The 27,926-nt window shown below is 40.0% G+C and overlaps 2 protein-coding genes across 13 annotated transcripts in view; one reads left to right on the top strand and one right to left on the bottom strand.

Moving 5' to 3' along the window:
- Positions 1-27,926, top strand: part of ENPP3 (ectonucleotide pyrophosphatase/phosphodiesterase 3) — a 97,056-nt gene that overhangs the window by 8,797 nt on the left and 60,333 nt on the right. For 8 of the 12 annotated variants that reach the window (XM_038553390.1, XM_038553389.1, XM_038553391.1 and 5 more), the window contains exons 2-7: positions 5,177-5,303; positions 12,532-12,607; positions 21,309-21,431; positions 21,919-22,044; positions 24,218-24,278; positions 24,963-25,060. In XM_038553390.1, the coding sequence (XP_038409318.1) occupies positions 5,177-5,303; positions 12,532-12,607; positions 21,309-21,431; positions 21,919-22,044; positions 24,218-24,278; positions 24,963-25,060 (611 nt within the window). Of the gene's footprint in view, positions 1-5,175; positions 5,304-5,742; positions 5,862-12,531; positions 12,608-21,308; positions 21,432-21,918; positions 22,045-24,217; positions 24,279-24,962; positions 25,061-27,926 lie in introns of those variants that run through there. The other 4 variants (XM_038553397.1, XM_038553398.1, XM_038553400.1 and 1 more) reach the window with 4 other exon arrangements.
- On the bottom strand, positions 10,551-10,963 carry LOC102154486 (ATP synthase subunit g, mitochondrial-like). The gene has a single exon (XM_038553404.1). The coding sequence runs from the start codon at positions 10,924-10,926 to the stop codon at positions 10,615-10,617; it is 312 nt and encodes a 103-aa protein (XP_038409332.1). The 5' UTR covers positions 10,927-10,963; the 3' UTR covers positions 10,551-10,614.

Below are 27,926 nucleotides of genomic sequence, written 5' to 3'. Positions count from 1 at the left end.
GTCCTCAGCTAGCCCAGCTCCCTCATCAATTATAGAGTACCTTTTTTTTTTTTTTGGTAATACAGGTTTACTGATAAGTATGGAACTCCTTCCCCCCCACCCCACCCCCAGGGTTGGAAGAAAATTTTTGTTTAACTGAGGTTCAAAATGACAGTTCTCTACCTCCAAGTTGATTATAAATGTTCAGCTATATTGATTAGCAATGAGATTCTATTTTCCATCTTGGAAAATGTCTTTTCACACACAAAGGTACTATAAAATACTGATATCAATCTACAGGCACTGATTCTACTTTATTATTGTGATTGTCTGAATGTCTAGTAACCCAGTCACTTGACTTTATTTCAGTTTCCAGAACTATAACACATGCTGAGCTTTTGCCTTGACCCTCATGTAAAACGTTGCCTCTCAGTCCTGGTTCAGCATTGCTAACACCAATCTCACCGGGACTGCTAGTCCCAGAATCAGCTCCAATATTGGATCTTTATTTACCAAGGACTAACATCTGCCTTACCTGTACTAACTGCTTATCAGGGTAGTTTTCTGTTTGCTAGGCATGCTTGTCAATCTCTTTGTATGTTTTTCTGCCTTTTCCTTATGACAGACCCTCCTTGATGTTGGCCACCTCTCCCTTGTTATGTCATGTTATTTGAGATCTTTCAACTTTGACAGACTCCTTCCTGCTGCTTGGCCTGAGCCTAGTATTTGCCTTATCTCCACCACTTCTCTCAGTGTATCTAGTTTCTTTGGACCTTCCCAGTCTGGCTTGTCTAAGTACTGCTCAAGCTCTAGTGCTGGAACCAGAAAGGGCAGGTTTATGTGACTTAAGAAAAATTGATTTTGGCAGGCCATGGGACTTTCCCAAGACAGCGGCAAGTAGGTTTTCTGTGATTTTTAGAAAAGTTCTCAGAGTTCTGTATGATGACCTTGTCGAGTGTGAGAAATATTTATGATTGGTGGGAGATGAAATGCTAGCTGCCTATCGGAGCACAAATGTTCTAGGCCATTAAGCATTACAATATGCAGAGTGAAGCTTTCAGAACCCAGAAGGTGCAGACTGTTCTAAAGTTTGAAGGGGAAAAGAATAGCAGTGCTTCCAAAGTTCAAGTAACTTAAAGAGCACAGAATCCAGTCAAGCTAACTAGACAGTCTATTCCAAAGTCTAAGTTGTATGGAGGGTGTGGATTTGGCCAGTGTCCAATGCCCAGGTGAACTGTTGGGAATAAGTTTCTAAGACTTGACACACTCAAAAGAGGTTGGAGTTTAGAGCTCATTTAGGAGAATTGCTATAGTGGAAAATATGACTAGACACTGGACTGTGCTAACATCTTTACCATACCTGCCATGTGTATGCCCCAGGTAGATTTCCCGAGGTTTACTCACCTCAGGACTTGAGGGACTAAGATATTTTTCCATTAATTTGGTAATTTAGAGATAATTTGAGGTCACCTTAAAAGTGAATAATTTGATGTCGAGTCAATTAACTTGCAAATGAAAGAGACAAGATTTTATCAGAGGCCTCTTGACTTTCTTATCTAGTGCTTTTGTGTTCTCAGGGTTGAAAGAGGGAGAAGGATGAGGGAGGAAGAAGAGGAAGGATGTTCTGACAGTGGGGGGAGGTAAGGAATTACATAATAAAAATATGGAGCCAGAGTCAGTGGTATTCTGGTGAACAAAGCTGATATAGAATCAAGTGGCGCCATGGAGAGTACCAGGAAAGAGCATCTGAATGCAACTGGGGTATTAATACCAGGTTAGCATCCTGGAGTCAAGGTATACAAATTATTATAGCAGACAGAGGGGTTCCTAGGTGGCTTAGTTGGTTAAGCATCTGCCTTTGGTTCAGGTCATGCTCTCAGGGTCCTGGGATAGAGCCTGCCCAGTGGGGAGTCTGCTTCTCCCTCACCCTTTATTCCTCCCTCCCATCCCACTCCACCCCACTCCCACTTATGCATGCACTCATGCCCTATTGCTCCCTATATATCAAATAAATATAATCTTTAAAAAAAATTGAGAAGGCAGAAACCAAGATAACAGATTCTGGAGTTCCAAATGAGAGGTTAAAATAGGGCAAAGTCTTAAGAAGAAAGAAAAATATGAGAAGATGCTCAAAATATGTATCAGAGCAAAGTCTTTTAGAGGGAGGGAGGGAGAGAGAGAAAGGAATTAACTCATTTGATTGTGGGGACTGGCAAGTCTGAAATCCATAGGGCAGAGCAAGCTGACAGGTTGGAAACCTGGGCTAATGGTGTAGTCTTGCAGGAAAATTTCTTGTTCTTTTAGCCTTAAACTGATTGAATGAAACCCACCAACATTATTGAGGGTAATTTCCTTTATTTAAAAGTCAAATGATTGTAGATGTTACCACATTTACAAAATAGCATTGTGGCAACACCCTAGATTAGATTTTGATTAAATAACTAGATACTATAGTTTAGCAAATCAACACAAAACTACCATCACTGACTGGAAGATAAAAGTAGGAGAACTGTTCATGAAAGTCAAGGCAGATTAGATAGATTGTCATAAATGCAAATAGAAAAGTTGAAGCTAGATGTCAGATGACTAGATAAAAGCCATGATTCCTAGGAATCTAATTTTGATGCCAACTGTGATGTAGACTTGATTTTTTTTTCTTACTTTCTGTTTGTCACAACAGCAATGATAACAGTACTCCCTGAAGTGGGAATCTCAAGACCAGGTGGAATCTCACTTCTGAGATAGCAGTAATCAAGGTGACCTTGGGCAGACAGTCAAGCTCTAGAGATCCTCTAGTCTTATCTGTAAAATAGGCAGTTTAAGCAAATCCAGAGAATGTTTGCAGAAAAAGAATTCAAAAGTGCATGCACTGCTCAAAGCAAAGTGTTTACACTGATGTTGGCTGCATATAAAATGGCTAGGAGGGATAATTTAGCCCAAAATCCAGTAGATTCTAATTCAATTGATGTGGAACCTGGGCCTCAGAATTTCAAAAATTAAAATTAAAAGACTATTCTGGTTGTTTCTAATTTTATCTAGTGCAGAGAACTGTTTGCCAAAGTTATTCAAATATGTTTTTATTCACTTCTGATTTTTAAAGACCTGGTATTGGGGATCCCTGGGTGGCTCAGTGGTTTAGTGCCTGCCTTCAGCCCAGGGCATGATCCTGGAGACCTGGGATTGAGTCCCACATCAGGCTCCCTGCATGGAGCCTGCTTCTCCCTCTGTCTGTGTCTCTGCCTCTCTCTCTGTGTCTGTCTCTTATGAAAAAAAAAAAAATCTAAAAAATAAAAAATAAAAAAATAAAGACCTGTTATCCACCGTGGTCCATAGAAGTCTTCAGAGCTTGGTTTAGGTTATCCTTATGGCATCTTCTTCTAAAACTAATTCCTTCTATTCTAGCAATGCATACAGATGCTTCCACTGGGTAGGCCTGAAGGTGAAGTTGGAGGTATACTAGAATGAGAAGAATAGCACAAATCCTTAAAAGGAAACAAGGCTCTTCTTCTTCTTCTTCTTCTTTTAGATTAGAGAATAAATTTATTTCTCACAGTTTGGAAGGCTGGGAAGTCCAAGATCAGTTGCCAGCATGATCAGGTGTTGGTAAGAGCCCTCTTCCTGGTTTTCAGATGACCATCTTTTTGCTGTCCTCACATGGTGCAAAGAGAGAGGTCTCTGGTCTCTTTCTTTTTTTATAAGTGTAAGAGGCCCATTATGGAGGCTCTATCCTCATGACCTCATCTGAACCTAATTACCTCCAAATATCATAATGGAGATTATAGATTCCACATATGAATTTGGAGGAGACACAAACATTCATAGCATTCTGCCCTTCTTTAAAAATTCAGCATGGCTCTTATTCTGAAGAGCTTTCCTTAAGGGAGTGGGCTCTAATAATACAATCAGGGATTTAGCCATGACTTTCAGAAATAATCTTCACGTTTATAAGTCATTGCATATTAGGATAGATTTCCTATTTTTTTCACCGCTTTTAGGGTTGTAATAGTTTAGGTTAGTGTTTTCCAAAGAATATACTGCAACCTACAGGATTTTTATAATCTTTATGTCAGAAAAGGGTTCTCAAGTTTTTATTGACCAAGGAAGTTATCTTAGGACTAATGTTTCATGGAATTACACTTTGAGAATTACTCCCTTGGAGTCATTTATACTGGAAGAGTTTATGCCCACCATTTACTATAACTCTCTTTGGCTACATTTGCTATTAATTGAGCTTCTTTCGTCATAACCTGTACTCCCTTTTCTTAGGGAGAGGTGTGTATTAGGATGCTCTGGTCTATATAAATAAGGAAAGAGTAAGTTTATTTGGTTAGGGAAATTGCCTTGAATTTGGGGTAATTAGAAGACTCAGATTTCAGTTCCACTTCTGGCATCTGGAACATACATGACTTGGAACAAGAAAGTCATAGATCTTAATTTGAATAATCAGACCTTTACTCAACTACAAAATAGGAATAAAATGTTTGTAAGGGATATTGTTAACTTTGACATGAGATAAAACGTATGAAAACATACCAAACTTTTAACCTCTGTGAAATAAAAGATATAATTATTATATAATTAAATACTTTATATAAATTCAACAGAGTTTGGGGATTCCTATATGGTTAAAGCACATTTTTAATATGTTGGTTTTCAGCTGTGCTATGAAGTTTATACAAATGAGAAGCTCCCTGGAATTTCTGTAACAAGGCCTTTTGTTCCAGATTATTTTTGAAGAAAACAAATGGTCAGATTGTATTAAAACTTGATTATAGTCTTATGATCTCTTTTTATGTATATATTGATCAGTATTTAATATTTGTCTACAGTGTCCTGGAAAAGGACTTTTATCTCTTTTTTAAAGATTTTTATTTATTCATGAGAGACACACACACACACAGGGAGAGAGTAGTGAGAGAGAGGCAGAGACACAGGCAGAGGGAGAAGCAGGGTCCACGCAGGGAGCCCGATGTGGGACTCAATCCCAGGACTCCAGGATCACACCCTGAGTCAAAGACACACACCCAACTGCTGATCCACCCAGGTGTCCAATGAACTTTTATCTCTTGACACTGTTGTTATTACAACTTTCTTCCTCTCCTTTCATTGTCCAATCACTGAAGAGGTATAATCTCTCCAAACATTTGAAAGTTAGTCACAGCCGTGTAACTCATTCAGTTTTTCTTTGCTGGACTAGAAAAAGGAAGGAGTTCTACTGTCTTCTAGTAAAACGGGTTTATACAATAATGGAGTCTATGCTGGTTTTACCAATGGAAGAAACTGTTAAGAGGAACACTGCTACGAAATACAAAATAATCTGTATTGTAAGTACAGTTTTTCATTTTAATCTTTGTAGCTTTATGACAAATGTTAAATGTATGACTCCCATTTCTATTTGTGTTGCTATTTAAGTGTAAAGTTTTAAGTGCATGTATTCAGTTTTATCCCCTCTGACAACCCTGATGCCAAATTAATATTTTAATCATGTTTTGCCTAAAAAAATGTGAGTAACAAACTAATATTTGCTCAATCTAAAAAGTTGGGATCTGTGGTAAAACACTTTATAGCATTGACTTTAGCATGATTATAATCACCCCCTTCCAAGACACCATTTTACTGCATGAATATTTTTAAGACCAGAGAGTGAGAAATTAAAATCACTGTATCTTATATTCTTATGTTGGACTATAGCTTTTATCTTAGATTACTTCATTTCTTTTTATTTTATTTTATTTTATTTTATTTTATTTTATTTTATTTTAGATTACTTCACTTCTAAAGATGGTTTCACCATTCAACCACTCCGTTTTCCTGCTTGTTTTTACTGTCCTGAATCATCGTGAAAGTCAGTCCTTCTCTACTGTCCTGCTGCATCTATAACAGTAATACTATTGTATATTATTATTATTATTATTTTCTCTTGAATTCTCTCCCCTTGCTTCCATGATGGTATTGGCATCCTAATTTTTATAACTTCTGTTAATCTGCATTCTTGGCTGATTTATCTTTTCATTGCACATTGCACATGGTGTTTCAACTGAACCCTGTCTAAAGATCATTTCTTTAGGCAATCTCATCTTTTTATGATCTTAAAAGTCACATTGTCAACCAAGAATTTCAAGTAAGCCAGTAGGTCTGACTTCATGGTGAGTTTCTGCCACACAATTGTTTTTTTTTAAGATTGTATTTATTCATGAGACGTGCTTGCTTGGGCAGCACATATATTCATGAGAGACGCAGAGAGAGAGAGGCAGAGACATAGGCAGAGGGAGAAGCTGACTCCCAGGACCCCAGGATCACGATCTGAGCCAATTACAGTCAGTCACTGAGCCACCTAGGTGCTCCCTCTGCCACACAATTTCATTTTTTTTAATTTATTTTTTATTGGTGTTCAATTTACTAACATACAGAATAACCCCCAGTGCCCGTCACCCATTCACTCCCACCCCCCCGCCCTCCTCCCCTTCTACCACCCCTAGTTCGTTTCCCAGAGTTAGCAGTCTTTACGTTCTGTCTCCCTTTCTGATATTTCCCACACATTTCTTCTCCCTTCCCTTATATTCCCTTTCACTATTTTTTATATTCCCCAAATGAATGAGAACATATAATGTTTGTCCTTCTCCGACTGACTTACTTCACTCAGCATAATACCCTCCAGTTCCATCCACGTTGAAGCAAATGGTGGGTATTTGTCATTTCTAATAGCTGAGTAATATTCCATTGTATACATAAACCACATCTTCTTTATCCATTCATCTTTCGTTGGACACCGAGGCTCCTTCCACAGTTTGGCTATCATAGCCATTGCTGCTATAAACATCGGGGTGCAGGTGTCCCGGCGTTTCATTGCATTTGTATCTTTGGGGTAAATCCCCAACAGTGCAATTGCTGGGTCGTAGGGCAGGTATATTTTTAACTGTTTGAGGAACCTCCACACAGTTTTCCAGAGTGGCTGCACCAGTTCACATTCCCACCAACAGTGTATGAGGGTTCCCTTTTCTCCGCATCCTCTCCAACATTTGTTGTTTCCTGCCTTGTTAATTTTCCCCATTCTCACTGGTGTGAGGTGGTATCTCATTGTGGTTTTGATTTGTATTTCCCTGATGGCAAGTGATGCAGAGCATTTTCTCATATGCATGTTGGCCATGTCTATGTCTTCCTCTGTGAGATTTCTGTTCATGTCTTTTGCCCATTTCATGATTGGATTGTTTGTTTCTTTGGTGTTGAGTTTAATAAGTTCTTTATAGATCTTGGAAACTAGCCCTTTATCTGATATGTCATTTGCAAATATCTTCTCCCATTCTGTAGGTTGTCTTTTAGTTTTGTTGACTGTATCCTTTGCTGTGCAAAAGCTTCTTATCTTGATGAAGTCCCAATAGTTCATTTTTGCTTTTGTTTCTTTTGCCTTCGTGGATGTATCTTGCAAGAAGTTACTATGGCCGAGTTCAAAAAGGGTGTTGCCTGTGTTCTTCTCCAGGATTTTGATGGAATCTTGTCTCACATTTAGATCTTTCATCCATTTTGAGTTTATCTTTGTGTATGGTGAAAGAGAGTGGTCTAGTTTCATTCTTCTGCATGTGGATGTCCAATTTTCCCAGCACCATTTATTGAAGAGACTGTCTTTCTTCCAATGGATAGTCTTTCCTCCTTTATCGAATATTGTTGCCCATAAAGTTCAGGGTCCACTTCTGGATTCTCTATTCTGTTCCATTGATCTATGTGTCTGTTTTTGTGCCAGTACCACACTGTCTTGATGACCACAGCTTTGTAGTACAACCTGAAATCTGGCATTGTGATGCCCCCAGATATGGTTTTCTTTTTTAAAATTCCCCTGGCTATTTGGGGTCTTTTCTGATTCCACACAAATCTTAAAATAATTTGTTCTAACTCTCTGAAGAAAGTCCATGATATTTTGATAGGGATTGCATTAAACGTGTATATTGCCCTGGGTAACATTGACATTTTCACAATATTAATTCTGCCGATCCATGAGCATGGAATATTTTTCCATCTCTTTGTGTCTTCCTCAATTTCTTTCAGAAGTGTTCTATAGTTTTGAGGGTATAGATCCTTTACATCTTTGGTTAGGTTTATTCCTAGGTATCTTATGCTTTTGGGTGCAATTGTAAATGGGATTGACTCCTTAATTTCTCTTTCTTCAGTCTCATTGTTAGTGTATAGAAATGCCACTGACTTCTGGGCATTGATTTTGTATCCTGCCACGCTACCGAATTGCTGTATGAGTTCTAGCAATCTTGGGGTGGAGGCTTTTGGGTTTTCTATGTAGAGTATCATGTCATCGGCGAAGAGGGAGAGTTTGACTTCTTCTTTGCCAATTTGAATGCATTTAATGTCTTTTTGTTGCCTGATTGCTGAGGCTAGGACTTCCAGTACTATGTTGAATAGCAGCGGTGAGAGTGGACATCCCTGTCTTGTTCCTGATCTTAGGGGAAAGGCTCCCAGTGCTTCCCCATTGAGAATGATATTTGCTGTGCCACACAATTTCAAATGCCTTCTTACTGGCTCCTCATCGAGTATCTCAAGGCAAAACCAATTATGTAATTTCTCATACCTATCCTGCCGTAATTTTCTCCCAAATTCCCTACTTTAGTTAAAGTCACCATCATTTTGTCACTCAAGCATTATTTCTAGAAGTAAATGAAATAATGTAAGCATTGAGCCCAGGAACTAGGGCAAAGTAAATTGTCATGATATTCTATTCATTAAATATCCTTCTGGGAACTTTGGAGTGCTCTTTTTTTTTTTTTTTAAATTTTATTTATTTATTCATGAGAGACAGGGAGAGAGAAGCAGAGACACAGGCAGAGGGAGAAGCAGGCTCCATGCTGGGAGCCTGATGTGGGACTTGATCCCGGGGCTCCAGGATCACACTCTGGGCCCAAGGCAGGCGCTAAATCACTGAGCCACCTAGGGATCCCCCTGGAGTGCTCTTTTAACTTCTATGCTATTTATTATATTTATCCCATCTTATGAATTCAAGACATTATAACTCCTTGAAAGCAAAATTTTGTACAACATTTATTTTTCTTCCTTGTATCCTTCTAATGGTTTCTGGTATGTATAAGAGAAGCTGAGGGCAGTCCGGGTGGCTCAGCGGTTTAGCGCGGACTTCAGCCCAGGATCAAGTCCCGCAGGCTCCCAGCAGAAAGAGAGAGAGAGAGAGAGAGAGAGAGAGAGAGAGAGACGCAGAGACACAGGCAGAGGGAGAAGCAGGCTCTATGCAGGGAGCCCGACATGGGACTCGATGCTGGGTCTCCAGGATCATGCCCTGGGCCAAAGGCAGCGCTAAACCACTGAGCCACCCGGGCTGCCCTTAACAAAAGTTTCATTTAAAAAACTTTAAATGTATCTGCTGTGTCTTTAGCACTCTTCATTCACCCATCTAAAGCCAAATATTGGATTTTCAGAGGTTTTTGGAGTTGAGTCCTCCCCTCTCCACTTTTTAAGATACATATGCACCTCAATATCAAGAAGCTGATTCAGAATTACAGATTTAGAGGAAATGATTATGTGAGATTAAAAATGAACCTTCTCGAGGAACTTACAGAATAATGCAGGGATCAAGCCAAAAATATATGGAACAAGTAGAGTCATGAAGAAACAGACACTGAGATTTAACAGGAGAATGTCCTAGAATATCCTGATCACACCTAGATGCTGTTTATTTTCCTAACAAATTTGAATGGCAAAAGGACCAAAGATAAAAATGTAAAATCAAAAATATCAATTTGTAAATCTATGATGCATGAGGTTTGTTGCAGTATTATTCCCCAGTGTTTCACTGCTTTGTATTCCTAGTCTTGGTCTCCTGTGGCTTTTTTTTTTTTTTAGCAAGCATTTCTATTTATTTCAGAGTATAATGTATGCTTCAGAACCATGGAGGATACTAAATTTATAACTATTTAATATCCATAGGGTATTTTATTGTTGTAAAGATGGGTTCTAAAAACCATAAAACTGAATAGATTAGTAATACAACACACATCAAAATTAGATTTAAAAAGGAGGTTGTGGCTCTCAGTAGCTCTGTCCTGGTGTTAAAGATGTCATACTTACTTAGAATACCACCAAGTACTTTAATATTTATAAATGCAGGTGTTATCTCTGATTCTAGCAAAAAAAAAAAAACCACTGAAATTTTATTCTTTATATCACAGACATGCTTTAACCATATCACTTTGGCACGTGGTTATTGCTATTTTTCCTACTGTAGCAAATCCTAGTTCTCCCAAGACCTTTCCTCTGACTATTCTGGAAATAAAATAAATTTATCATATATTTCAAATCTTCAAATTAGAATGTTATTCTTATAAATGTATTTCCCAGGTTGGTATATTCACATACATCCTTCATCCTTTCTGATTTTAGGCTATGCAAAAGACATGCCCTGAGAGCTGTATTAATGTATTAAAGCAAAAAGACAATCCATCTTATTATTAAGAGAAACTGTGATCCTTCCATGTAGTATCTGATAGAGAAAACACTGATTTTGATACATTATCTTATTTTATTCAAATATAAATATTAATATATTCAAATATGTCTGATCACATATAAGTGTCCAAGAACACTCAAATTATAAGCCACATAGAAAGAGATGTTAAAGATTGGTCTTCAAACATTATAGCCAATGATGCCATGCTTGCCTATGATCTCGCCGACATAAAACCACATCCACACGTCGGTGGCCACCAAACCATTCAGCAGAGCTTCCTTAACTGTGAGCTGTTTGAAGCTACCAGTTTGAGCACTCTTGACTATTTTTTTCAAGCTCTGAATAGCTGTAGGGATCTCAGCAGGGGTTGGAGGAACCAGCTCAACCCTGGCATAGTGCCAAAATGTGGCCAATCGAGGCTTCGAGTAAGTCACAGCAGCGTTCAGCAGAGCCGGAGCCTTCTCGGCGAGGTTACGGACGAACTGGGCCATGGCTCCAAGAGGGACGTCCCGTCGCCCCGCACGGCCGCTGAATCCTCCTGTGGCTTTTGAGCATCTTAACGAGGGACTAAGTGCTAGTAATGCTGCTTAATAACTGTTTACATTCACTTTTCCCTCTCCATTCTCTCCACTGAATGCATGCCTGTTGGAAAATCACTCAAACGTGGGCTAACTTTCAGACTTCATTAAAGAATTATTATACTATTCTAATGTATTTGCCCAATTGTTGAATCCACTTCTATAGTAAAAGTTATAGGTTTATTTTCCAGTTGATTTTCAGAATGAAAACAAACGCAATCAATGCTTATGTAGATCTTTATTATCTAAGCAGATTTTGATGCTTTTTTATGAAAGAGATTTTTTTAAAAGCAAAGGTTATAAGTGTTGTAAAATACATTTTTAAGGATTTGTGTGTCGTTGCATTCATATTTTATGGTTATACATTATTCAAGCTCTATCATCCTGCATACTTACATTGGACTCACTGGGTAGGGAAAAAGTGGGAAGAATTCTCTTTAAGTATATTTTAGTTTGGGACGCCTGGGTGGTTGAGCTCAGGTCGTGATCCTGGAGATCCGGGATCGAATCCCACATTGGGCTCCCTGCAGGCAGCCTGCTTCTCCCTCTGCCTGGGTCTCTGCCTCTCTCTCTCTCTCTTTCTCTCTCTCTCTCTGTGTCTCTCATGAATAAATAAATAAAATCTTTAAAAATTTATATCTTAGTTTAATTCCAGACATCGCATAAAGTCCACTATACTGTAGAGCCTTGTCAGCAGTAGTGATAATGAATGACACACACAATCTTTGGTCACAGAGCTTCCACGTCATTTGTCTGAGCTGTAGATCAAAGTGGATCATTTGCCAGTGAATTATTTGGACACTATATTTTTACATGTGCTAAGCATTTTCATTTCCATCCATAAGACAGAGCTAGGAGGGAGGGGGAACCTGTTCCCTAAGAGTGAAGTAGTTAAAGATATCATAGTTCAGGAATGCTTTTAGGTAAATGATCTTGAAACAAGTATCTAGTTAAGAATGGGAAATGGACAAAGGTAAATGACTCCCATGGTTTCATTCATACTTTAAATAAATTTGGGGTTAAGCTAACCAGGACCCATGAATTTGAATTTGAAGATCTATAATAAATATTACTTTAAAATTCTTCCCAAAGCTTTATTATTTTCAGGCATTTTTTTAAAAAGTACATTTCTCGGGATCCCTGGGTGGCGCAGCGGTTTGGCGCCTGCCTTTGGCCCAGGGCGCGATCCTGGAGATCCGGGATCGAATCCCACGTCAGGCTCCCGGTGCATGGAGCCTGCTTCTCCCTCTGCCTGTGTCTCTGCCTCTCTCTCTCTCTCTCTCTCTCTGTGGGACTATCATAAATAAATAAAAAAAAAATTAAAAAAAAAAGTACATTTCTCTTTCAGGCATTTTTTTTGAAAAGTACATTTCTCTATCATTGTTGGATCTGGTGTTATGCATAATTAGCAAGCTGTGTGCCTTTAATTTTCAGTGAGAGGGAGGTAGGGAGGGATCTTTGTTCCTTTTTATGTTTTAAGAAAATTGTAAAGGTCACTTCTCCTTTTTTTTGTACTAGGTTCTTCTTGCTTTGTTGGTGATTGTGTCACTTGGATTGGGCCTGGGGCTTGGACTCAGGAGACAAGAAGAGCAAGGTATATCCCTTAGTGTTTTCTCAACACAGTTTCTTATTTCTCCTTTCTTCTTACCTTTACCCCTTGAAACTTGTCTCTCCTCCTGAACCCCCTGTCTCCTGCATGGAGCGCTCTCCTCCTAGGCTTCTTGTCCTACCACACCACACTAATTAGGAGCCCATGTGTGTGGTAAGCATTATCCAGACATTTTGGACTTTAGTCTTTTGCCCTCACCCCCTGTTCCTTTGAGATTCATATCGTTCCTGTTTGTTCCCTGTATTTGTCCTTACCTTTGTAGAGGACTTTGATAACTGGATCAAAGGCTTCTTCTGTCTTGGCACCTACTCTACTCATTCCTTTCTGCTGATAAACTTGGTGAACTTGGTCTTGAAAGTCTTGGTTGCTTACATCCCAGGACCTCCTGTGATGATGTTAGTACTGCTCCTTCCCTGAAATTTCACTATTTCTTGGCCAGGCAGTGCTCCATTCTTGAAGTGTAGTGCAGAGTAAATACTTGATGTTGATTTATTTTTCCTCATAAGAAGCGAAAAGAAATGGGAGATTGATTTTTATCAGAATATCAAACCCCCAAACTGCCATATCCATTCAGTATGTACAGTCAACAACCATTTACATGTGACTATATGAAAAGCATTTTCTATATCTTGTGATTCATTGTTTTGGTACTTTTACAAAGGGGAAGTATGAAGTCGAATGTTAGATAATTTATTCGCCTTTTTAATCTGGCTGGTGAATTTCTGATTTGACTCTCTTGGGGAAGGTCTTGTTGCTTCTTTGTTAGGGGGACTCTTGGTGAGATTAACAGACAAATTTACAGTTATGCTTTCCCTTAAGGATTAACAAACCCCGGGGCAGTCTGGGTGGCTCAGCGGTTTAGCACTGCCTTCAGCCCAGGGCGTGATCCTGGAGACCCTGGGATCAAGTCCTACCTCAGGTTCCCTGCAGGGAACCTGCTTCTCCCTCTGCCTGTGCCTCTGCCTCTCTCTGTGTCTCTCATGAATAAATAAATAAAATCTTTAAAAAAAGGAATTAACAAACACCTAATTAACACCTAAGTGGCTGAGCGGTTGAGGGTCTGCCTCCAGCTCAGGGTGTGATCCCAGGGTCCGGGATTGAGTCCCGTATCGGGCTCCCTGTATGGAACCTGCTTCTCCTTCTGCCTGTGTCTCTGCCTCTCTCTCTGTGTGTCTCTCATAAATGAATAAAGTCTTTAAAAAAAAGAAATAACAAACTTTCAGTACATCCATTGTAACATGGAAACTGGAAAGGTGGACTTTACTTGGAAAATTACTGTCTTTTTTGGGGTCACTTGGCTGTTGTGTTTCTGAACTACTGTACCAGTCCTAGATCTAACAAATGTAGGTGGGCCACTTTGGTTATTTTATCCTGGTGTTAGTATGCACAGGTGTGCCTCACTTCTTGGTTCTTTTTTTTTAAGATTTTATTTAATCGAGAGAGAGGGAGAGAGAGAGAGAGAGAGAGAGAAGCAGAGACACAGGCAGAGGGAGAAGCAGGCTCCATGCAGGGAGCCTGTTGCGGGACTCAATCCCAGTTCTCCAGGATCACGCCCTGGGCTGAAGGTGGCGCTAAACCGCTGAGCCACCTGGGCTGCCCTTCTTGGTTCTTTTATGGCCAATTCACATAAATTAATTGCAAGAGACATACACTAATCTTTGAACACAATCTCCAATTATTTTGGCTCTTTCCTTTCCTTACATTAGTACACCTACTGGCTCATTTCCCAGTGTCATAGTTCCTTTTTCTTGTCCTTTCTTTTTTTTTTTTTTTTATAAGTATTTTTGTTTTTTTTTTTTAAATTTTTATTTATCTATGATAGTCACAGAGAAAGAGAGAGAAGCAGAGACATAGGCAGAGGGAGAAGCAGGCTCCATGCACTGGGAGCCCGACGTGGGATTCGATCCCGGGTCTCCAGGATCACGCCCTGGGCCAAAGGCAGGCGCCAAACCGCTGCACCACCCAGGGATCCCTTTCTTGTCCTTTCATCTCAGTCTATAAGTCCTTGTGTGACATCACCCCCTCCACCTCCCATCCTGGGCTTTGGTACTTTACTCCAGCTCCTCCTTTGCCAGAGTTGTTAAAATGTTCATCCCCTCATTCTTCCACAATTGATTCCTAATCCCTAACCCTGGGCCATTTTTACCATTTTCCACTCCAATTAGCCCACTTTTCATAGGCAAAGTACTGTTTTTTTCTAGTGTGAGTTCTTAAAACAGCTTTTTCTGGTTTGAGTTTGTATGTGTTCTTATAAATTTGTCCCTTAATGTGCGTGTTGTTTTTACTCATTCTTCAACAATTTGGCACTAACTATATGCTATGTACTATTCTAATTGCTGGGAATATAGTGGTGAAGAAAATAGACTCATCCTTCAGAGAATTTACAGTCTAGCATGGAAGATAGACAATAAAAATATAAATAAACCAAATATATATAATATGATCAGGAAAATGCTAAGGGATAAGTAAAACTGAAAAGGAGATTATAAGATATACAGTGGGATGGGGGATGTATGTGAAATAATCGTTGTAAAGGGCTAAAAGTGAGGGAGAAATAGGGATATTTGGGGGAAGAACATTCCAGGAAAGAGAAAGCAAGTGCAAAGGCCTAAGGCAGGAGCTTGCCTGGCAAGTTCATTTAAAGAATAACGAGGTTGGTGAACTAGAAGAGAAGAGGGAGGGAAGTCATAAAATGAGTCAACCAAAAGACCTAAAAGAAGCCAAGTCAATCAGGTTGTTCAGTCAAATCTGGCTGTAGGCTTTCATTCTGAGAGTGATGGGAAGTGATTGGAGGTTTTGAGTAGAGAAATGACACACCCTGGTTTGCTTTTCAACGCACTCATTCAGACTGTTGTGTTATGAATAAATGGCAGGGTGCAATGAGATGCAGAGACACCAATTAGGAAATTATTACAATAATCCACACAAGCTCTATGTCTTGAATTAGGGTGGTAACATTGTCGCTGATGAAAAGTATTTGGATCCTGGTTATCTTTTGATGTGGTATATAGATTTTACTGACAGTGGATATGGAGAAAGAGAGAAGTCAAGAATGACTTCAAAATCTTTGGTATGAACATCTGAAATACAGAATTTCTGCAAGTGAGATGGGGAACACTAGAAGAAGCTGGTTTGGGGAGAATGATCAGAAGCTCATTTCGGACATGTTAAATTTGAAATGTCTATGAAATGCCCAACTGGAAAAGCCAGAAGATAGCTGATTATATGAGGCTGGCTTTCCAAGGGAAGTACAAATAGACATGCAATATGGTGGTTATCAGTATCATACATACGTGGATTTACAGCAATGTGACTGGAACACACTAGCCTTAAAAAATTGGTATGATGAGGAGGGGGAAGAACCATGGATGAAGTCTAGGAAGAATTGGTCAGGGATGTGGGAGGAAAGCCAGGTGGTTGTTGTCCTGCCCGGAAGCCAGGTGCAGAAAATGTTTCAAAGTAGGAGAGCGGACATACAAATATAAAAGCCATTTGTGGGATCCCTGGGTGGTGCAGTGGTTTAGCGCCTGCCTTTGGCCCAGGGCGTGATCCTGGAGACCCGGGATCGAATCCCATGTCGGGCTCCCGGTGCATGGAGCCTGCTTCTCCCTCTGCCTATGTCTCTGCCTCTCTCTCTCTGTGTGACTATCATAAAAAAATAAAAGCCATCTGTATAAATGGTATATAAACTTTTTTTGGTTACTTTTTAACCAAATGTTTCTTAAGATCCATATAAATTGTTACACGTACATCTATTCTTATGCATCTATCTACTTACTACTTAGCATGTATCGCAATATGCTATCTGACCTGTGCCCTCCCTCAGTGCTGGATACTCAGGTTGACTTTTGTTCCTTTACACTACATAAATCCTGCAGGTTCCCTTATGGACCTAGGGGAGATTGCTTCATCATCAACCCAGGAATTGAATTCCTGGGTCTTAGGGTCTGTATTTTAGCTTGGGTGAGTAACCCCAGATTGATTTCTAGAATAGCTGCCACAGCCTGCTCTGTCTTTACCATGCATCCCCAGCAACCCTTGGCATTATCTGGCTCTCTCATTTTTGGCAGTGTAAATGTAGGCATAGAGTGATATCTTTTATATTTAACTGTTGATTCTCTGCCCCGCTGCTCCAAATTGTGTTGGTTACTCTCTCTCAATTTGTTTGACATATGGTTGGTGTTCCCCTAGACCATTGAATTGGAACTCATATTTATTTGATCTCTTTGTTTTACTTTTTCATTTTCTAAAAAACATACTTTAGTAGCTTCTTAAAATAGGACACATACAAGCTATAACTTGAGTTCTCATCTTTGTCTTAAGAACCTAACACTTGATAATTTGGCTAGATACTGAATTCCAAGATGAACGTAATTTTCCTCTAGAAATATGAAACATTGCTTTCTTATCTTCTAGCTTTCAGTGTTGCGTTTAAGAAACTTGATACCATTCTGACTTGTGATGTTTTATAGATTGCTCATGATCTTTCTCTGGGAACTTTCTTTTTTTTTAAGATTTTATTTATTTGTTCATGAAAGACACAGAGAGGCAGAGACACAGGCAGAGGGAGAAGCAGGCTCCATGCAGGGAGCCCGATGTGGGACTCGATCCCGGAACTCTGGGATCAGGCCCCAAGCCAAAGGCAGATGCCTAACTGCTGAGCCACTCAGGCGGCCCTACTATCTTCCTTTTTTTTTTTTTTTGCACTTCGAAGCAAGCTTTAAAAAACCAGACTGTTGACATTTTATGAACTTAATGGCAAAAAGTGCATGCACTAAAAATAATTTACATTCTCTGATTATATATGTCAGATCCTTAAATATATATATATTTAATAATAAATTTATTTTTTATTGGTGTTCAATTTGCCAACATACAGAATAACACCCAGTGCTCATCCTGTCAAGTGCCCCCCCTCAGTGCCTGTCACCCATTCACCCCCACCCCCCGCCCTCCTCCCCTTCCATCACCCCTAGTTCGTTACCCAGAGTTAGGAGTCTTTATGTTCTGTCTCCCTTTCTGATATTTGCCACACATTTCTTCTCCCTTCCCTTATATTCCCTTTCACTATTTTTTATATTCCCCAAATGAATGAGAACATATAATGTTTGTCCTTCTCGGACTGACTTATTTCACTCAGCATAATACCCTCCAGTTCCATCCACGTTGAAGCAAATGGTGGGTATTTGTCGTTTCTAATGACTAATATTCCATTGTATACATAGACCACATCTTCTTTATCCATTCATCTTTTGATGGACACCGAGGCTTCTTCCACAGTTTGGCTATTGTGGACATTGCTGCTATAAACATCAGGGTGCAGGTGTCCCGGCGTTTCACTGCATCTGAAAATTTGGGGTAAATCCCCAACAGTGCAATTGCTGGGTCGTAGGGCAGGTCTATTTTTAACTGTTTGAGGAACCTCCACACAGTTTTCCAGAGTGGCTGCACCAGTTCACATTCCCACCAACAGTGTAAGAGGGTTCCCTTTTCTGCGCATCCTCTCCAACATTTGTTGTTTCCTGCCTTGTTAATTTTCCCCATTCTCACTGGTGTGAGGTGGTATCTCATCGTGGTTTTGATTTGTATTTCCCTGATGGCAAGTGATGCAGAGCATTTTCATGTGCATGTTGGCCATGTCTATGTCTTCCTCTGTGAGATTTCTCTTGATGTCTTTTGCCCATTTCATGATTGGATTGTTTGTTTCTTTGGTGTTGAGTTGAATAAGTCCTTTATAGATCTTGGAAACTAGCCCTTTATCTGATACGTCATTTGCAAATATCTTCTCCCATTCTGTAGGTTGTATTTTACTTTTTTTTAAAAAATTTTTTTTATTTATTTATGATAGTCACAGAGAGAGAGAGAGAGGCAGAGACACAGGCAGAGGGAGAAGCAGGCTCCATGCACCGGGAGCCCGACGTGGGATTCGATCCCGGGTCTCCAGGATCATGCCCTGGGCCAAAGGCAGGCGCCAAACCGCTACGCCACCCAGGGATCCCATGTATTTTACTTTTGTTGACTGTATCCTTTGCTGTGCAAAAGCTTCTTATCTTGATGAAGTCCCAATAGTTCATTTTTGCTTTTGTTTCTTTTGCCTTCGTGGATGTATCTTGCAAGAAGTTACTGTGGCCGAGTTCAAAAAGGGTGTTGCCTGTGTTCTTCTCTAGGATATTGATGGAATCTTGTCTCACATTTAGATCTTTCATCCATTTTGAGTTTATCTTTGTGTATGGTAAAAGAGAGGGGTCTAGTTTCATTCTTCTGCATGTGGATGTCCAATTTTCCCAGCACCATTTATTGAAGAGACTGTCTTTCTTCCAATGGAGAGTCTTTCCTCCTTTATCGAATATTAGTTGACCATAAAGTTGAGGGTCCACTTCTGGGTTCTCTATTCTGTTCCATTGATCTATTGTGTCTGTTTTTGTGCCAGTACCACACTGTCTTAATGACCAAGCTTTGTAGTACAACCTGAAATCTGGCATTGTGATGCCCCCAGATATGGTTTTCTTTTTTAAAATTCCCCTGGCTATTCGGGGTCTTTTCTGATTCCACACAAATCTTAAAATAATTTGTTCTAACTCTCTGAAGAAAGTCCATGGTATTTTGATAGGGATTGCATTAAACGTGTAAATTGCCCTGGGTAACATTGACATTTTCACAATATTAATTCTGCCAATCCATGAGCATGGAATATTTTTCCATCTCTTTGTGTCTTCCTCAATTTCTTTCAGAAGTGTTCTATAGGTTTTACGGTATAGATCCTTTACATCTTTGGTTAGGTTTATTCCTAGGTATCTTATGCTTTTGGTTGCAATTGTAAATGGGATTGACTCCTTAATTTCTCTTTCTTCGTCTCATTGTTAGCGTATAGAAATGCCATTGATTTCTGGGCATTGATTTTGTATCCTGCCACGCTGCCAAATTGCTCTATGAGTTCTAGCAATCTTGGGGTGGAGGCTTTTGGGTTTTCTAGCCCCCCCCCCGAGCTGTTCCCGCCCCGCAGCCCCCTCCGCGGAGCCGCCCCCGAGCCCCCCCCCCCCCCCCCCCCCCCCCCCGAGCTGATCCGGGTCCGGCGGTGCGCTGCAGCCCTTAGGGAGCTCGGCGCACTCTCCGGGGCACAGGTGCCTGTTAGTGTCCCCGGGAGCCCGAGGGCATCCCCGCCCTCCTGGGTCCTGCTCCACCTCCCTGCCGGCCCCTTTCCCCCGGGAAGGTTGGTGCAGCTCCTGCTCCTCCGGGACGGGGCTCTCCAGTCCTGGGGACACTCGCCCCGGCCTCAGCCCGGCTCCTCGCGGGGCCCCTCCCCCTTGGAGGCCTTTTGTTTCTTTATTTCTTTTCCCCCGTCTTCCTACCTTGATAGATGCGCGAACTCTTCTCACTGTAGCGTTCCAGCTGGTCTCTCTTTAAATCTCAGGCCGAATTCGTAGATTTTCAGGATGATTTGAAGGTGATCTAGGTAATTTGGTGGGGACGGGTGACTTGGGGGACCCTACTCTTCCGCCATCGTGCCCCTCCCCCCATCTTTTTAAAGGTCAACTCTGTAGTATCCTTAATTATGTCTGCAATGTCTCTTTGCCATGTAAAACAGTATAGCATATTCAGTTTCGGAGATTAGGGTGTAAAACTTCTCTAAAACCATATCAAACTATTTGATACATGCATCGTCCTTTCTGTAGATCACAGTATTAGCTATGTGTGTGTGTATATAACTCTTCTGTTCCTTGCATTGTTTCCTTTTCAATCAAGTCTTTTTCTTTCTTTCTTTTTTTTTCTTATTTGTTTTGGTCTTTGTTTTTTTGTTGGATATTATCTTGCTGCCCTCAAATGTCTGGTAACTATCTGTTTACGTTCATGAGTACAGCTTGTTCATCTTTTCTCAACATAGCCATCCTGTATGTTTTCCTCTGTGATAAAAGCTGCTTTTCCTAAATTCCTCCAGATATGAGCCTTCTACCTGGAATGGGAGGTGGGGTATATTGTTGCTGTTCTATCTCCAGACTTTAAATCCATTTCACTTTATTTAGCTTCTGCCTGTCCCTCTGATCTTCCCTTAATGGTGCCTGGTGTTTTTGCGTCTGGGACCTCTCTGGAGTCCTGGGGAAAAATCACTTATTACTTACCACTTCACACTGATATACAGCACAATTCAAAAGTATCTATTTGTCTGACCTGGTCTGTGCTAGGTACCTCTTCTGTATGCTTCTACCATCTAGTTCCGAGATATCAGAGAACTTCTTTTATTTTTTTTAAGACTTATTTACTTATTTTATTTATTTATTTTTTATTTTAAAGATTTTATTTATTTATTTATGAGAGAAAGAGAGCGAGGCAGAGACACAGGCAGAGGGAGAAGCAGGCTCCATGCAGGGAGCCTGACATGGGACTCGATCCCAGAACCCCAGGATCATGCCCTGGGCTGAAGGTGGCACTAAACCGCTGAGCCACCCTTGGTGCCCCTTCTTATTTTAGAAAGAGAGAGTGAGCATGGGAAGGAAGGGCAGAGAGAGAGGGAGAGAATCTCAAGCAGACTCCCTGTTGAGTGTGGAGCCTGACGCCAGGCTCCATTAAATGACCCTGAGATCATGACCTGATCTGTAATCAAGAGTAAAATGGTCAACTGACTGGGGTACCCGGATGTCCCTCATATAACTTCTAAGCACTGGTTTCCTTATTTCCTCCACTCCTGCAGGCAGTTGCAGGAAGAAATGCTTTGATTCTTCATTCAGAGGATTGGAGAACTGCCGGTGTGATATGGAATGCAAGCAGAGAGGCGACTGCTGTTGGGATTTTGAAGACACTTGTGTGGAATCCAGTATGGGTTCTGAGGATAAGTTCATTATAGCTTGTGGTTGTGCTGACATTAACACATGTCCAAATGCTTACCATACACCTCATGTATTGCTTTGCTAGGGCTGCCAGGACATAAAAAGTGAGGGGCTTATGTAACAGAAATCCATGTTCTCGGTTCTAGAGGCGAGAAATCCAAGATGCAAGTTTAATCAGGGCTAATTCTTTCTAAGGGTTGTGAGGGAAATCCCTTCTTTGCCCTTCTCCTAGCTTCTTGTGGGTTACAAGTCATTGTAAATGGTTGGCTTTTGGCAGCATAACCCCAGATTCTGCTTTTGTCTTCACAGAGATTTTTCTTATGTCATCACAATCTTTCCTGTGTGTCTGGGGGTTCATGTCCAAATTTCCCCTTTTAATAAGAATATCAGTTACACTGGATAGGGACCACTCTAATGCTATTGGATACTTAACAATAAGTTAAATGCTGGGAACTGAATTGTGTGATTTTACAGCTCGAATATGGACATGCAATAGATTTCGTTGTGGGGAGACCAGACTAGAGTCCAGCCTCTGCTCTTGTTCGGATGATTGTCTGCAGAGGAAAGACTGCTGTACTGACTACAAGAGTGTCTGCCAAGGTAAGCAGAGGAAGTTGACCCATTTACCTCTGTGTGTTCAGTGACCCCTGAGCTGGCATAAATTAAAACAAATGAGAGTTTCTTGACCTACTCTGTCAGAATAGGTCTTCTTCTGTGTAGAAGAAATGGCAATGTGTTTACTATGGGAAGAAATGTAGCTCATGCACCATACAGAGAGGGAACTAATAGCATAGATACTATGAAAAGAAGAGAAAGATTAAAGTTCCATATTGGTTGTTGAGGCATTCTCCAGACCAATGACTATGCTAGAAATATCTGTGGTTTGAGACACTGGATGGCAGATCCTAAAGTTAAAATATGACTAAAGTGGTTATCCGGTCCTTCTATCAGTCCGTTAAACCAAAGTTACCGTTGAAATGACTGGTGTCCTGAGTGTTTAAATTACTGATAAGGACCTTCAGAGAGTTAATGCGGAACCAAGATTAGGATGTGGTTATTCAACTCCTGGTTCCAACTCTGAGTTACTGTAGATTTTTTTTTTAGAAAGTGCCATCCTCTGAACATCTAATGAAATTTATGAAAAATGCGTATAAACACAAAGCAACACAATTGCTTCAAGCTATCAACCCCCTTTTCATAATGCCATATCCAGGAAAGGTTTACTAATTTAAAATTTTAATGATTCTAGACAAAAAAAAAGATTAAGTTGAACTTGATTTTTTTAATAGTAGGAAAATGTTATGGTCGAAACATTAACTATAAACTCTTTGTAGAAAATAGATTTCACACCAATGGATGAATCCATTTTTATTACAAAATATAATTGAAAATCAACTAAAAAGAGCTATCAAAAAGGAAAAATAAAAGCCTGAAATGGTAACTTATTTTTCAAATAATTATTGTTGGACATTTAATATTTCATCATTAAAAATTCTGCTACCTTTAGGAAGGCAAGCATAATTTCTTGTAAGTTCACTGACCACACTGCCTCTGATCATTCTATTTTCCTATCTTCTACCTCAAAGTTATAACTCTCAATTTTCTATATCAAGACTGATCCTTATAAGGCTCATATGGTAAATTTTCCCACTGAATCCATTGCACATTGCTGGAATTTAATAGAAACAACAGGAATTGTTAAAGCAGTTTTGACACTTACCACCACCACTTACTGGGTACTTTGATGGAATTAATTTTACCATTTCAGTTTATTTTTCAAAATAAATGCAAATGTTTTCTCTAATGATTTAACACTTTGTTTAAAGATGTTACATGATTTTTTGCCAAAATTAAAACTTCAGATAGTAGTTTGAAGGTATGTGAATAATTTTTTTAAAGCTTTTATTTATTTATTCATGAGAGAGACACACACACACACACACAGAGGCAGAGACACAGGCAGAGGGAGAAGCAGGGTCCATGCAGGGAGCCTGATGTGGGACTCAATCCGGGGTCTCCAGGATCACACCCTGGGCCAAAGGCAGGCGCTAAACCACTGAACCACCCAGGGATTCCCAACATTTGAATACTTTTTGTACAAGAAACCAGATAGTCACTTTTACATTTTAAAAATTTAACATACATAAAGGAGAGAATTGTATGATGATTTCCCTATATGTTCAGCACCTATCTTCAACAATTATCAACGCCTGGCCAGTCTAGATTATTCAACTCCTGGTTCCAACTCTCCTCTTGGCAAAATATAATTTTCAAAAACACAAAAATATGACTCTCATATAAATGTAACATGAACATATGAAAGAGTAATTAGGTCATTCCTGAGATAACCACCTGGAATGTCCAGCGGACTCAAAGAGAGTGAAAGAGACTATGTATACAACTGAAAGAATGTTGGAATGAATCATAAATATTGTAACTACTGGTGGAACAGAAAGGATTTGCATTTCTATGTGACAATTTCTTTGCTGTTAGACAAGAATCAGTGATGTTGCTATTACTTTTCTACCAATTAACTGCTACTGTTACTATGTTATAAAATGAACAGTAAGGAATAAGCTAGATAAAGGTATATACTCCCAGGTAATTACATAATCCATATGTGGGCTGGGAATGAATATATTGCTCTTAATATGTTCTGGAAGAATTTAATCATTGGAAAAATATGAACAAAGTAGTTTGGAAAGATCATGTTCATTGAACATATTTCTTTTCTGTGGTGCAATTGTCTAAGGATTATAATCTTGTTTTTCAGGAGAAACACCATGGGTGAAAGAAGAGTGTGGCACAGCCCAGCAGTCTGAGTGTCCAGAAGGGTGAGAAAACAGGGAGTTTTAATCCTCCATTAACAAATAGCTGAGAAGCAGGGTGGAATTCTCTCCACTTTATATATATATATATTTTTTTCTTACTTTCATTTTTTTATTGGAGTTCAATTTGCCAACATAAAGCATAACACCCAGTGCTCATCCCACCAAGTGCCCCCTTCAGTGCCTGTCACCCAGTCACCCCCAACCCCCGCCCACCTCCCTTTCCACTACCCCTTGTTCACTTCCCAGAATTAGGAGTCTCTCATGTTCTGTCTCCCTATCTGATATTTCCCACTCATTTTTCCTCCTTTCACCTTTATTCCCTTTCACTATTTTTTATATTCCCCTAATGAATGAGACCATATAATGTTTGTCTTTCTCTGATTGACTTATTTCACTCAGCATAATACCCTCCAGCTCCATCCACGTCGAAACAAATGGTGGGTATTTGTCATTTCTAATGGCTGAGTAATATTCCATTGTATACATAAACCACATTTTCTTTATCCATTCATCTTTTCATGGACATTCACCCTTTGATGCACATCTTTTGATGTGGTTTCCAGGATTGTTTTCTTGCTGTACTTTCTAAGCATTTTCTGATTTAGGGAATTGTAACTAGTAGAGGAGTGTATCTTTATTGTTTTGACAATCAAAATAACAGACTAATATTTTGTTTTCCATTTTCAGATTTGAACTGCCACCAGTTATTTTGTTCTCCATGGATGGATTTAGAGCTGAATATTTGCAGACATGGGATGCCCTCATACCTAATATTAATAAACTGAGTAAGTCTTCCACAACCACAGGCACACAAAGATTAAGGACACCTATTTAGCCAATCCGTAGATGGGTATCTTTCTTCCTGACCTTCCATATTAGTAGTTTGCCCTCTCCCAGGTCCTCCAAAAATCCTGAGGATTTTACCAATTGTGATACCTATTTCCATACTTTTTTGGTAGCAGGGTTCATATTTTTGATTGTTTATTGTGATTTGTTTTGTATTTAAATATTATTTCCATCCTGTGGAAATCTGCTCACATACACTGTCTTGAAAGTGGTGTTTGTCAGACTTGAATTCTGGGTTGTAGCAAAAAGAATGTACCAGCAAGGACAGGATTCCTGAAGGAGACTGAGTGGCAAAACAGACTGCAAAAAGTCCATCTGGTATCTATGTCTGGTTTTGCAATTAAACTGCATGGAACCTGTCTCCACTGCTTATTAGCTGGAGACCTTGGGCAAGCCGACCTCACCTACTGTTGCCCATTTTCTTCAGTTGTAAAATAGTCCCTTCCTATCTGATAGGAATATTATGAGAACATAAATGTAATACACACTGAATGATTTTAAGCTATTATTATAATTATTGATTTTATTATCATGTTTATCAGGATGTTACACTTCTATTTAGGACACTTGGCCTTCATACACTTTTATAAAGTTATTTTAAAAAGCAATTAAATACCTAAGGACGTAGAGCCAAGATGTATCAGAGCATAGTTAGAACCAGAGGGTTGGGGATCCCTGGGTGGCGCAGCGGTTTGGCGCCTGCCTTTGGCCCAGGGCGCGATCCTGGGGACCCGGGATCGAATCCCACGTCGGGCTCCCAGTGCATGGAGCCTGTTTCTCCCCCTGCCTGTGTCTCTGCCTTTCTCTCTCTCTGTGTGTGACTATCATAAATAAATAAAAATTAAAAAAAAATGAATCCTGAGAGGTAGAAATCAATTAAAAAAAAAAAAAAAAAGAACCAGAGGATTGGCTCCAGGGTCTATATTCTTTACTGCCCTACAATGCTTTCTTTTTTCCCCTTCTGCCTGGCCCTCTTGACTTCTCAGATTTGATTACGGTTTTACTGGTGTGCTTTTTATTTTTTTTCTAAATTGCTAAAAAAATACCTGTTTGAGCCTAAGTAACTCATTTCCCTTGTCTGGGTCTTAATTTCCTCATTTGTAAAATGAGAGGATTAGCTCTAATGATTTCTACTGTTTATTCCAGCTCTAAAATCCAATGACTATAGAAAGATGGACTGTGTCCCCCTCTAACACAAGGTGCCATTTATACTGTATTTTATTAATGTGTGTCCAGTAATATCTCCTTTTTCTCTCACTCTCTGTGGCAGATCCTTTGCAAAAACAGTGAGAGTTTGGGGTTCTGACAGAATTGATTCCAAATTCAGGACATGTCATTGAAGCACTGAGTTACTTTGGCCAATTTCTATTTCCTTATCTGCATTTTCTTTGGTAATCTGGGTATCAAGTTCTGTATCTGAAAGGGAATTTAGCTAGCCAGGCTGAACTGAACCCCACTTGAAGTGGAATTATTTGATTTGCTCATCCCACCCAGAGTTGGAAATGACACCAGCGAAATATTGGGACATTGAGAGTTTTCCCTTTCTAAGGTTTAATGTGTATTTTTAAAGTTACACAGACAATACTTTGATCCTTTATTTTATTTTTTTTAAGATTTATTTATTTATTCAGGGGAGGGGGCAGACACACAGACAGAGGGAAAAACAGGCTCCATGCAGGAAGCCTGACATGGGACTTGATCCCGGGTCTCCAGGATCATGCCCTAGGCTGCAGGCGGCACTAAACTGCTGCACCACTGGGGCTGCCCTACTTTGATCCTTTAATGTGTAGACATCACTAATTATGTCTACAAAGCAAAATGGGCTGTTTGTTTTCAGGAGGTCTGATTAAGAGTAGATGTGACAAGACTTAGGATTAGGACCTCCTGGGAAGAGTAGGCTTGAGGTGAGGTATGTGACCACAGGCATTACTTACTTTAGGGAAGACTAGAGCCCCCTGTTCCTTTATCCCATCAAGCTACCTTGGTTGGGTAACTGATAGTGGTCACAGAAACTGAGAAAGAACTAATACCGCAGTACTATGAGTCATATCTCTGATGGTTAAAAGGACTCAGACTCAACTCAACCTAAAAACTGAGCAAGTTAGGTTTTTGTCTTATCTGAGTGTGGGTGGAAGCAGAAAAAAAGGGCTCAGGCCCAAGAACAGGAATCTGTCAGGTAAGAAAGAAGTGATTTGGCTTGAACTACAAGTCATGTTACCTGGAAAGTTGGGTGGGAAACTGAGGGTAAAGTAAGACTAGTAGTAACAGGTATATCTGGCAGGCAACATTTGCAGACTTTTAAAGATTAGACTTAGCAAGGTTTGCATTAATGAACAATAGAACTCTTAGATTCTCCACAGCGGATGCCATTTGCTGTCTGCCTCCTCCTTCTTCTTAATTTTATTGTGGTAAAAACACTTTACATGAAACATAAACACTTAATAGACTTTTAAGTATATAATGCAATATCATTATCTCCAGGCCCAATACTGGACAGCAGGTCTCTAGAATTTATTCATTTCATGTAAATTAAATTTTATACCCATGGATGAGCAGATCTCCACTATATTCTCCCTACAGAACCTCGCAACCACCATTGTATTCTTTGCTCTGATCAGTTTGAATCTCTTAGATGTCTCATATAAGTGTAATTGTGGGGATCCCTGGGTGGCGCAGCGGTTTGGCGCCTGCCTTTGGCCCAGGGCACAATCCTGGAGACCCCGGGATCGAATCCCACGTCGGGCTCCCGGTACATGGAGCCTGCTTCTCCCTCTGCTTGTGTCTCTGCCTCTCTCTCTCTCTCTC

This window comes from Canis lupus, chromosome 12, assembly GCF_011100685.1.
Source record: "Canis lupus familiaris isolate Mischka breed German Shepherd chromosome 12, alternate assembly UU_Cfam_GSD_1.0, whole genome shotgun sequence".
In the NCBI taxonomy this organism is placed as follows: Eukaryota; Metazoa; Chordata; class Mammalia; order Carnivora; family Canidae; genus Canis; species Canis lupus.
Note: the sequence above shows the minus strand (reverse complement) of the source record. Positions and strands in the feature narration are given on the sequence as shown.

Coding starts and splice junctions, on each gene's coding strand:
- LOC102154486 (XM_038553404.1), bottom strand. CDS start 10,926: ATGGCCCAGTTCGTCCGTAACCTCGCCGAGAAGGCTCCGGCTCTGCTG.